Source organism: Amaranthus tricolor, chromosome 15, assembly GCF_026212465.1.
Source record: "Amaranthus tricolor cultivar Red isolate AtriRed21 chromosome 15, ASM2621246v1, whole genome shotgun sequence".
In the NCBI taxonomy this organism is placed as follows: domain Eukaryota; kingdom Viridiplantae; phylum Streptophyta; class Magnoliopsida; order Caryophyllales; family Amaranthaceae; genus Amaranthus; species Amaranthus tricolor.
The window spans coordinates 19,952,549-19,965,705 of NC_080061.1; the positions used below are offsets into that span (position 1 = coordinate 19,952,549).

Consider the following 13,157-nt stretch of genomic DNA (forward strand, 5'->3'; position numbering starts at 1 on the left):
CACCAAATATGGTTGTGTGCAAAGTTTCGTGGCAAAAAACCACGTTTGAACCACTTTATGCGAGAAAGTACCAAAAACGCTTAAAAACCTCAAAAACGCAACTTAACACGTAATATCAAGAATATGACTATTGTTTTTGATTCAAACCATTTCAAAACAATAATATATACCAAATAGTTTTGTCTACTATGTTTCGTGGAAAACAAACCAAGTTTAAACCAATTTACGCAAAAAAGTGCCAAAAAGCTTAAAAGACTTCAAAACGCAATTTAGCCCGTAATATCAGGCATTTGGCTATTGTTTTCGATTCTAACCATTTCGATATAATAATATATTCCAAATAGTGTTGTGTGACATGTTTCGTGGCAAACCAACCAAGTTTAAACCACTTTATGTGAGAAAGTGCCAAAAAAGCATAAAAAACCTAAAAAAAACAATTTAGCATGTAATATCAAGCATATGACTATTTTTTACGTTTCTAACCAATTCAACACAATAATATATATCAAATCGTGATGTGTGCCATTTTTCGAGGCAAACAAACCAAGTTTGAATCACTTTATGCGAGAAAGAGCCAAAAACACTAAAAAACCTCAAAAATGAGACCTAGCACATAATATCAAGCATATGACTATTGTTTTCGATTCTAACAATTTCAACCCAATATTTTACACCAAAAATTGTTGTGTGCCAAGTTTCGTGGAAAACAAACCACGTTTGAACCACTTTTTGCGAGAAAGTACCAAAAACGCTTAAAAATCTCAGAAACGCAACTTAGCACGTAATATAAAGCATATGACTATTGTTTTTGATTCAAACCATTTCAACACAATAATATATACCTAATAGTGTTGGGTGCCATGTTTTGTGGAAAATAAACCAAGTTTGAACCACTTTATGCGATTAAGTGAAAAAAAGCTTAAAAAACATCAAAAACGCAACTTAGCACGTAATATCAACCATATGGCTATTGTTTTGATTCTAACCAATTCAACAAAATTATATACACCAAATAGTGATGTGTGCCATTTTATGTGGCAAACAAACCAAGTTTGAACCACTCTATGCGAGAAAGTGTCAAAAAGTTTAAAAATCCTCAAAAACGCATCTTAGCACGTAATATCAAGCATATGACTATTGTTTTCGATTCTAACCATTTCAACAAAATATTATATACCAAAAAGTGATGTGTGCCATTTTTTGTGGCAAACAAACCAAGTTTGAATCACTTTATGTGAGAAAGTGCCAAAAACACTAAAAAAACCTCAAAAACGCAACTTAGCACGTAATATCAAGCATATGACTATTGTTTTTGATTCAAACCATTTCAAAACAATAATATATACCAAATAGTCTTGTGTTCCATGAGTCGTGGAAAACAAACCAAGTTTAAACCACTTTATGCAAGAAAGTGCCAAAAAGCTTAAAAAACTTCAAAACGCAATTTAGCCCGTGTAGGCATATGGCTATTTTTTTCGATTCAAACCATTTCGATATAATAATATATTCCAAATAGTATAGTGTGATGTGTTTCGTGGCAAACAAACAAGGTTTGAACCACTTTATGTGAGAAAGTGCCCAAAAAGCTTACAAAACCTAACAAAACAAAATTTAGCATGTAATATCAAGCATATGACTATTGTTTTCGAATCTAACTATTTCAAAGCAATATTTTACACCAAATATTGTTGTGTGCCAAGTTTCGTGGCAAACAAACCACGTTTGAACCACTTTATGCGAGAAAATACCAAAAACGCTTAAAAACCTCAAAAACGCGACTTAGCACGTAATATCAAGCATATGACTATTGTTTTTGATTCAAACAATTTGAAAACAATAATATATACCAAATAGTCTTGTGTTCCATGTTTCGTGGAAAAAAAACCAATTTTAAACCACTTTATGCAAGAAAGTGCCAAAAAGCGTAAAAAACTTCAAAACGCAATTTAGCCGGTAATATAAGGCATATGGCTATTGTTTTCGATTCAAACCATTTCGATAGAGTAATATATTCCAAATAGTGTTGTGTGACATGTTTCGTGGCAAACAAACCAAGTTTAAACCACTTTATGTGAGAAAGTGCCAAAAAAGCTTAAAAAATCTAAAAAAACAAAATTTAGCATGTAATATAAAGCATATGACTATTGTTTTCGTTTCTAACCGTTTCAAGACAATAATATATATCAAATCGTGATGTGTGCCATTTTTCGTGGCAAACAAACAAAGTTTGAACTACTTTATGCAAGATAGTGCCAAAAACGCTAAAAATAACATAAAAAGCGCTACGTAGATCATAATACCAAGTATATGACTATTGTTTTTAATTTAACCATTTCAAGACAATATTATATACCAAATAGTGTTGTGTGCAAAGTTTCGTGGCAAACAAATCAAGTTTGAACCACTTTATGCAAGAAAGCACCAAAAACGCTTAAAAACCTGAAACACGTAACTTAGCACGTAATATCAAGCATATGATTATTGTTTTTTATTCTAACCATTTCAACACAATATTATATACCTAATAGTGTTGTGTGCCATGTTTCGCGGAAAACAAACAAAGTTTGAACAACTATATGCGATTAAGTACCAAAAAGCAAAAAAAAAATCAATAACGCAACGTAGCACGTAATATCAACCATATGGCTATTGTTTTTGATTCTAGCCATTTCAACAAAATTATAATTACCAAATAGAGATGCGTGCCATTTTTTGTGGCAAACAAACCAAGTTTGAACCACTCTATGCGAGAAAGTGCCAAATAGCTTAAAAACCTCAAAAACGCAACTTAGCACGTAATATCACGCATATGACTATTGTTTTCTATTCTAACCATTCCAACACAACATTATATACCAAAAAGTGATGTGTGCCATTTTTCGTGGCAAACAAACCAAGTTTAATCACTTTATGCGCGAAAGTGCTAAAAACGCTAAAAAACCTCAAAAATGCAACCTAGCACGTAATAACAAGCATATGACTATTGTATTCGATTCTAACCATTTGAACATAATATTTTTGTAACGGTCCGATTTAACGTACAAATTCCGATTCACTTTTTGGACTCCAGAGAAGACTTTTCTCTAGGACCGTCAACGTTCCTTCGATAAAAAATATAGATAAACAGAAAACAAAACCAATGTGAAAGGTAATAAGTCAGCGGAAGCTCTAACGTACAACTCGAGAGCCTAGAGGCCTTTTAACAAACTAATCGAAATAGCGGAAGCAAAAAGAAAACTATCTCTTTTGTTACATTAATTCAGAGTTTCTTTCTACTCATAATCTAATACCAAAGGTAAAACATAGTCTTGATTATTACGGTTTCTACGTCGAGATCGCACACCCGACCCCACCTGCAATCAACCTACCAGTCGTCGTAAGACAACACCAGTAGGTTCCAAAGAAACAACTAATACACGTCAGAGACATCATACAAATATCAATCAGGTTGAATACACGCAGAAAGTTCATCCTAGCATGCATAGGCTCTACACATTTTTATTAATTAATCTCAACTTGTAACGTTGCCCATCCTGTTCGGGTCGTTCAAGTATAAACCATTCATTATTAAGTAATTTCAAACTTGTAATGTTGCCCGTCCTGTTCGGGTCGTTCAAGTATAAAACCAATCCATTTGGTGGAATACACTTGGGAGAGCTAATCCCAAGGCAACCATCGACCTAAGACGTTGCCCGTCCTGTTCGGGTCGCCAAAGGCTAAAGTATGCATACCCCCATGGTGACCGTAACGATCCAAAACTTCCATGGGAACAATAATTATAATAATCCAAACCAATATGTTAACTCTTTTGGGTAACATAACCAAACGTCAACCCCTTTGGGTGACAAACACATAAATTCACAATTTTCAATTAATTATTTCATATTATTTGAGAAGTCTAATCCTTATGTGACTTACAATGCCTTGATTAGAAATGAAACAACACTACTTGCACAACCACATAAACAGTATGGTCTAAGCGTGTACCTTTACGCGCTGCAAATAACACTGCTCAAGCACAACCGAAATTTCGCCCTCTTATAAATCGAGGTACTAAATAACACACACAAAACGACCGCGTATTAGAACGTGTTTACACATTTAATCCACTCCATACTCTAAAATATCACTAAGACTTGATAACTTTTAATTGTTTACATCCAAATCCCAATAGTTCTAAATTACAAATTTTGACCAGAAACTTTAAGGGCCATTTCGGACAGATTAGAAAATTCAAATGAAAAATCCGACTTCGCCATTGCGTTCGGAACGCGTCAATTACCTTGGGTACCAAATTTCATAATTTCTAACATCCATTTACTATTTTTAATTATTTTAAGCGTTTAACGAGTTTTTAGTGCAACGATGCTTAAAACAACGGAAAACGACTAACGTTTCCGAGTCGGTACCTCTAACGAGGCGGAACAGCTGCTGCCGCCTACATTTATATATTATTATTATTTTTTTTTATTCATTATTATTATTAGTTTATATATACATTATCAACCCTTTTTAAATCTCATGACAAAAATAACTCTTGCAAGGTCACATTCACAAAATCTTTCAAGAGACTTGAAATTTCATAAATTATGATAACTAAATTAAATACTTAATTCTCTTAACAAATTAAATTTTGTAGAGAATTACAAAACTAAATCACCCTTTTAAATCAAGACACACATATATATAAATATAACACAATCCTTCAAGTAAATCAAATTTTGCTAAAGGATTATTAAACCCTTGGATGACTACATAACTTAATCAATACCAACATAATTTCTACTAACAAATTGAAATTTAGTTAGAGAAATTTAAACCATAAAAGAAATTTATTTGAATATCAATAAAACTCAATTCTTATAAAAAATTTAAACTTTGTTAAAGAATATAAATCAAGAACATAACTTAATCCTTTTAACAAAATTAAGGTTTATTAAAGGATTGTTAAAGAAAATTACATAAAAATATACTCAATCCTCCTCAAAGTCATAGGATATCATCAGACATAAAATGTAATTCATCTTAGAAAACCTTGTATATAAAATCTAACTAGCAATTCAATTAAACTTACCTCTTTGATAAAAAGATTGAATGGAAGAACAAGAGAACAATTTTTTTTTCTTGAAGTGCCGAATCACAAGCCCAAAGTAGAGAATTTTTCTGATTTTTTTTGTTCAATTGGAAGCTTAGTAGGGTGAAGAACTCAAATGGTTTTCAAAAGGATTAATAGGCAATTAAGGGATGAGCTTAATGTGCCTTAATACACACTTATGAGAGGTGTTACAAGACTCCTCCCATTCCTTCACACAACCGGTCACCCTTCCCCTTCCCTAATCTTTTATTTTTTTTAATTAATTAATGATATAATTGTCTTTTTTTTTTGTTAAAAGTAGAAAAGAAATATTACGCAATAACAACGTATGCGATAAAACGCGTTACCGTTAAATAAACTTACTTCGTTTCTTATAATTAACCATGTAAAATAATATAATTCAATATTACTTATTTATTTTATTTTGTTATACTTTATTTTATTATATATTATTTATTTTTAAACCCGATAATTTACGGAGTGTTACAGACTACCCCCCTTAAAAGAAGTTGCGTCCTCGTAACTTGCATGGCAACGGAAAACGCTGAACACACATGTTATCATAACACAACACTTGCAAAAAGGCAAATCTACCAACCAAAAGATTTATCATTATTCGCGCGAAAATCCTATCGCCCTCTACACCCCTTAAGAAGTTACGTCCCCGTAATGCTACTAACCTGAAAGAGGTGAGGGTACTTTTCTCGCATAGAGTCTTCCGTTTCCCATGTAGCCGCTTTATGCTCGTGATTTGAACACAGGACCTTTACCATAGTTATATTCTTTCGTCGCGTACTACGGACCTTCGTGCCCAAGATTCAAACCGGTTTCTCAGAGTAAGACAAGGATGTATCCAAATCTAAGGGTTCGGGATATAAGACATGAGAGGCTGCGGCATGATATCGCTTAAGCTGCGACACATGGAATACATCATGTACCTTTTTTCAAGGAGTTTGGAAGGGCTAACCGATAAGCCACCTTACCCACACGTTCCAAAATTTCATATGGTCCTATGAATCGAGGGCTCAAATTTCTAAGAATACCAAAACTTTTTACTCCGCGCATGGGTGACACGCGAAGTAATACGCGTTCGCCCACGGTGAATTCTTCTGGTCGTCGCTTCAAATCAGCATAAGACTTTTGACGATCCTGTGCCGCTTTCAAACGAACCCTTATCAACTTCACTTTTGCAGTCATCTGAAATAACAACTCAGGTCCCAAGGTCACCGCTTCGGTGAAATCATCCCAATAAACTGGACTACGACAACGACGCCCATACAAAGTCTCAAATGGAGCCATCTGTATAGATGCCTGATAACTGTTGTTGCAAGAAAATTCGACCAGGTCCAAATGTTCATCCCACGACCCTTGCCATTCCATGGCAATAGCGCGCAACATATCTTCTAGAATCTGATTTATCCGTTCCGTCTGCCCATCCGTCTGCGGGTGGGAAGACGTACTATAAAGTAACGTAGTGCCCATTGCCTGATGCAAGGTTTGCCAAAATGGTGACAAATACCGTGTATCTCTATCGGACACAATAGTACGGGGCACACCATGAAATCGCACGACATACTTAATGTAAGCTCGAGCTAACTGTTCCATCTCCCAACGACAGTTCATAGGGATGAAACGTGCTGATTTAGTCAAACGATCCACTATAAAACATAAAGCATCATTTCCCGCCTTTGTCCGGGGTAAACTCAAAACAAAATCCATAGAGATATCATCCCACTTCCATACCGGTATCTCCAAAGGTTGTAGTAAACCTCCTAGTCTTTTATGCTCACTTTTAACCTTTTGACAAGTCAAATAGCGCGAGATATAATCCGCAATATCCTTCTTCATCCCAGACCACCAAAACATTAACTTAAGGTCTTGATACATTTTGTCACCGCCCGGATGAACTGAAAATTTCGTACAATGGGCCTCATGCAAGATATGTTCCTTCAAAGATTTCTCCCTTGTTGGTAAACACCAACGAACATTAAACCTCAAGTTCCCATCTTTATGAACAAAGAATCCCTCCGCTTTTCCTTCTCGAGCTTGTTCCTTCAACTTCAACAGTTTCGGGTCTTTATCTTGGGAATTCAAAATTTCTTCAAAGAACGAAGGTCGAATAGACAAAGCATTCAGACATCCCTGTAATTCACCCTTATGCACCACTTCCAAGTTTAACCTCGCAAAATCCCGATGCAACTCTTCAACTCCGTCCAAGGCGGACAACGAGTGACTAGACATCCTACGCAACGCATCGGCTACTAAATTTGCTCGTCCCTTGTGATATATGAACTCCAAATCATAATCTGTCATCAACTCTAGCCACCGACGTTGTCGCATGTTTAAATCGGGCTGAGTGTAGAGATACTTCAGACTCTGATGATCAGTGTAGATCCTATATTTGACGCCATACAAGTAATGCCGCCATATTTTGAGAGCAAACACTATAGCAGCTAACTCCAGATCATGGGTAGGATAATTAACTTCATGTACTTTCAATTGTCGTGATGCGTAAGCAATCACCTTACGGTCCTGCATCAGTACACAACCCAATCCTTTCTTCGATGCGTCACTGTAAACAATATAATCCAACTTTGGGTCAGGTAAAGTAAGAACAGAGGCCGTAGTTAACTTTTCCTTCAAAGTCATGAAGGCCTGCTCACACTCGTCAGTCCACTCGAAATTCTTCTCTTTCTTCATCAACGAAGTCATAGGCCGGGCAATACGCGACAAATCTTTGACAAAACGACGGTAATACCCAGCCAAGCCTAAGAAACTTCGTACTTCGGTGACATTCTTCGGTGGCGACAAGCTTCGAACTGCCTCTACTTTCGCCGGATCCACCGAAATACCCTCCTTAGAAACAAAATGACCCAAAAATGAGACCTTTTCCAACCAAAAGTCACACTTTGACAACTTCGCGTACAACTTATTTTCTCGCAGAGTTTGCAGTACTAAAAGTAGATGTTTCTCATGATCATCCCGGTCTTTCGAATAGACCAATATGTCATCAATAAAGACTACCACAAACTTATCCAAATACGCACTAAATACTTGATTCATTAAATACATGAATGCAGCTGGAGCATTTTTTAATCCAAAAGGCATCACAGTGAACTCATAATGCCCATAACGTGTTCTAAAAGCTGTTTTATATATATCCCCTTCAGCTATTCTCAGTTGGTGATAACCCGATCTTAAATAATTTTTTAGAAAAGATCCTGGCTCCTCTCAATTGATCAAATAAGTCATCTATCCGGGGTAACGGGTACTTATTCTTAATGTTCACCTTATTTAGTTCCTTATTATCAATACATAATCTCAAACTGCCATCCTTCTATCTTACAAAAAGAATTGGAGCCCCCCCAAGGGGAAACACTAGGTCGGATATAACCCTTGTCCAACAATTCCTCAAGTTGAGACTTTAATTCTTCCATCTCTTTCGGAGCCATGCCATAAGGGGCCTTAGAAATTGGTCCCGTCCCAGGCACCAAGTCTATTGTGAAATCAATCTCCCGTTGAGGTGGCATGCCGAGAATTTCATCAGGGAAAACATCTATAAATTCATTCACAACCGCAATATTCTTAAGATCCTCCTCCTTCTTCCCCACTTGGCTGATATGACATAAGTACACAGGGTGTCCTTGCCTCATGAGTCTTTCCAATTTTAAGGTCGACACCAAATTCGTTCGGGGTTCTTTTTGAAATTTCCGTTATCTAACATTTTCCCCTCTTGTTCCTTCCAACAATACTCTATGCTCTCTACATTCAATAGTGGCTTTATATTTTCCCAACCAGTCCATCCCCAAAATTACCTCTAAGCCTTCCATATCTAACACATACAAGTCACTAGGAGACAACTTTTCCTATCTTCAAGGGTACATCCTATACAGTCTATCACAACTGTACAATTTTCCCGATGGGACAGCCACCGTATAAGAAACTTTTTCAAAAGTTCCTAAATTCAACTCCTCTACTTTACTCTTTGCAAGAAATGAACATGTTGCATCCGAGTCAAAACGTACATTAACAGCTACAGAATGAATGGTGAACGTACATGTAACTGCATCCGTTGCTTGGTCAGCTTCCCTTGTACTGACCGTAGTTACCCGTCCATCAAACGGCTGTGCATTTATTCCTTCCACTTGATTAGCCCCACGTTGCATACCTGACCCTTCGATCCGGTTTCCATCTACCCGGCCTTGTCCCCCACTAATTGGTCGCTGCAACCTCTAAGCATTGTTTCCATGATTACCATTTCCGCACTGTATGTTGACTTGCCTTCCGGAGTTATTTAAATTCTGCTGTCGGTGCTACCCACCCGGTTGTTGACTCCCACTCTCTTTCTTGATGTAGCATTCATACTCCCTATGTCCCCTCTTGTGGCAAAAAATTACATTCAACTAAATTCCCATCACAATCCTTTCCAGGATGGTTTTCCTTGCATCTCCTACAGAAATACTTCCTTTCATTGCCATCTCGATCCAGCAATGGCTTAGCAGACTTCGCATCTCCCCTAAACCCAGAATTTGTACTAGACCTACTTCCCTGAAAATTTCCGAAGGTTCTAGCTTTCTTCTGATAAAAGTCCGACGAACTCCCTGATGTCTAGCCTGCAATCTGCTTCCTCTTCTCAGGGACCTTACCCTTCTCTTTTTCCTTCTCTTTCCTCAGAATATTCCCTATTTGAGACGCACGCTTGTACATCTGTTCCAGGGTATTATAGCGGTCGCTCTCAATATGTTTTTAAATATCATATGACAATCCCAGTTCAAATCGCTGCATTTTTTTCTCCTCGGTGGGAACATCGTCAGGACAGTACTGAATATATTCCATAAACTTTCGGTAATATTCATCAACAGTCATGTCTCCCATCTCCAAACGAGCGAACTCGTTTGACTTATCTTTTCTCACGTGCAAAGGGTAGAATTTATCTCGCATAGCCCTTTTAAATAAAACCCAATTAAGGACTCCATCAACTTGTTCTAGTAACTCAGATCTACTGTTTGCCCACCAATAGTCGGCTTCACCAACTAAATAAAACGCAGCCTGGTTGACCTTCAGTTCCTCTAGGCATCCAACTACATCAAAAAGTTTGTCAAATTCCCTTAACCAGAGCTCGAGTTTCGATGGTTCCCTCTTACCATTGAAAGTTGAGGGTTTGCTCTGACTGATCCTCTTACTCATTTTAGATGCTAATTCCGACATAGACCTCTCTCATGGTGCGCTTACACTTGATAATGCTTTCACCAGATCTCTTAGCGTACGGTTAGCATCATTTCTAGACAGTCTCTTTCTTGACAAAGGAGGCATCTTATTTTAACGCCAAGCGTCCCAAGTGTCAGCACTCTCATCATAGCTTGCTAAGTCAAAGTCCTCATTATTTGCATCTTCCCCAGAATCAGAGCTGGAGTTCGAGTGCGCATCTTCTGATTCACTATCACTATTCCTAGGGTGGTCTATTGGTACTTTCTGCACGTCTTCTTCGGGATCCTCTTCATCTGAGCAACCCCGATCAAACCCAGTCCCATATCCATACAGATCATAATGCGACCCCCAATTCCTTCTCTCATCTTCGCTGGAAATCTCTATATAAGTAGGTGGTTCCCGCAAAGAATCCCACATTTCAATATCACTCTTAGACTGAATCTCGGGTTCCACTCGTGGCAGATTAGGTAAGATCCGTTCTTCCATTGATTTCGCAGTTAGTTCAGATTCATACCCTAAGTTGAGTTCTCCCCCTTCCATGGGTCCTTCCTCTTCTAGGGGTTCTTCTCGATGATTATCCTCACAAGCTTCCCCCTGTGTAAGTTCTACTCCCTTCCTAGCCTCGGATAAATGATACAACCTATTTAGGTCCAGCTCTAAGTTGTAACATACCCTTTCGGCTTTTGTTTTAACCATCAGCATCCTTTCCCTATAATCCCGGATACTTTCACCATTCTTATCCTCCAAATATCATTATTAGAGACTTCTCTCCAGACAGTCTCTGGGTTAAACATCGGCGTTTCCCTAGAGTCACTGGGGGTGTGCGATTCCACAGGTGTTTTTCCCTTATTCATATTTCCTGATTCTACACGGAAGAACAAAAATAAAACATTACTTATCACATAGCAACATACAACACAAACACATATCAACAAATTTACGTCCTAAGGACTACTTCCCAACTCTCTACTAAGGTTGTTTATTCCATTATCATCTGAGGAACGTTGGCTCTGATACCAATTGTAACGGTCCGGTTTAAGTGACCCGAAAATCCATATGAAAATACAAATTCCGATTCACTTTTTGGACTCCAGAGAAGACTTTTCTCTAGGACCGTCAACGTTCCTTCTATAAAGAAATATAGATTAACAGAAAACAAAACCAATGTGAAAGGTAATAAGTCAGCGGAAGCTCTAACGTACAACTCGAGAGCCTAGAGGCCTCTAAACAAACTAATCGAAATAGCGGAAGCGAAAAGAAAACTATCTCTTTTGTTACATTAATTCAGAGTTTCTTTCTACTGATAATTTAATACCAATGGTAAAACATAGTCTTAATTATTACGGTTTCTACGTCGAGATCGCACACCCGACCCCACCTGCAATCAACCTACCAGTCATCGTAAGACAACACCAGTAGGTTCCAAAGAAACAACCAATACACGTCAGAGACTTCATACAAATATCAATCAGGTTGAATACAAGCAGAAAGTTCATCCTAGCATGCATAGGCTCTACACATTTTTATTAATTAATCTCAACTTGTAACGTTGCCCGTCCTGTTCAGATCGTTCAAGTATAAACCATTCATTATTAAGTAATTTCAAACTTGTAACGTTGCCCGTCCTGTTCGGGTCGTTGAAGTATAAAACCAATCCATTTGGTGGAATACACTTGGGAGAGCTAATCCCAAGGCAACCACCGACCTAAGACGTTGCCCGCCCTGTTCGAGTCGCCAAAGGCTAAAGTATGCATACCCCCATGGTGACTGTAATGATCCAAAACTGCCATGGGAACAATGATTATAATAATCCAAACCAATACGTTAACTATTTTGGGTAACATAACCAAACGTCAACCCCTTTGGGTGACAAACACATAAATTCACAATTTTCAATTAATTATTTCATATTATTTGAGAAGTCTAATCCTTATGTGACTTACAATGACTTGATTAGAAATGAAACAACACTACTTGCACAACCACATAAACAGTATGGTCTAAGCGTGTACCTTTACGCACTGCAAATAACACTGCTCAAGCACAACCGAAATTTCGCCCTCTTATAAATCGAGGTCCTAAATAACACACACAAAACGACCGCGTATTAGAACGTGTTTACACATTTAATCCACTCCATACTCTAAAATATCACTAAGACTTGATAACTTTTAATTGTTTACATCCAAATCCCAATAGTTCCAAATTACAAATTTTGACCAGAAACTTTAAGGGCCATTTCGGACAGATTAGAAAATTCAAATGAAAAATCCGACTTCGCGATTGCGTTCGAAACGCGTCAATTACCTTGAGGAACCAAATTTCATAATTTCTAACATCCATTTACTATTTTTAATTATTTTAAGCGTTTAACGAGTTTTTAGTGCAACGGTGCTTAAAACAACGGAAAATGACTAACGTTTCCGAGTCGGTACCTCTAACGAGGCGGAACAGCTGCTGCCGCCTACATTTATATATTATTATTTTTTTTTTATTCATTATTATTATTAGTTTATATATACATTATCAACCCTTTTTAAATCTCATGACCAAAATAACTCTTGCAAGGTCACATTCACAAATCTTTCAAGAGACTTGAAATTTCATAAATTATGATAACTAAATTAAATACTTAATTCTCTTAACAAATTAAATTTTGTAGAGAATTACAAAACTAAATCACCCTTTTAAATCAAGACACACATATATATAAATATAACACAATCCTTCAAGTAAATCAAATTTTGCTAAAGGATTATTAAACCCTTGGATGACTACATAACTTAATCCATACCAACTTAATTTCTACTAACAAATTGAAATTTAGTTAGAGAAATTTAACCATAAAAGAAAT

At 37.0% G+C, this 13,157-nt stretch overlaps 1 protein-coding gene across 1 annotated transcript; it reads right to left on the reverse strand.

Moving 5' to 3' along the window:
* Window positions 1-9,841: 9,841 nt before the first annotated feature.
* On the reverse strand, window positions 9,842-10,303 carry LOC130801135 (uncharacterized). The gene has a single exon (XM_057664902.1). The coding sequence runs from the start codon at window positions 10,301-10,303 to the stop codon at window positions 9,842-9,844; it is 462 nt and encodes a 153-aa protein (XP_057520885.1).
* Between the last annotated feature and the right edge of the window lie 2,854 nt (window positions 10,304-13,157).

Excerpts from the sequence above, each read along its gene's own strand:
- LOC130801135 (XM_057664902.1), bottom strand. The coding sequence starts at position 10,303 with ATGTCGGAATTAGCATCTAAAATGAGTAAGAGGATCAGTCAGAGCAAA.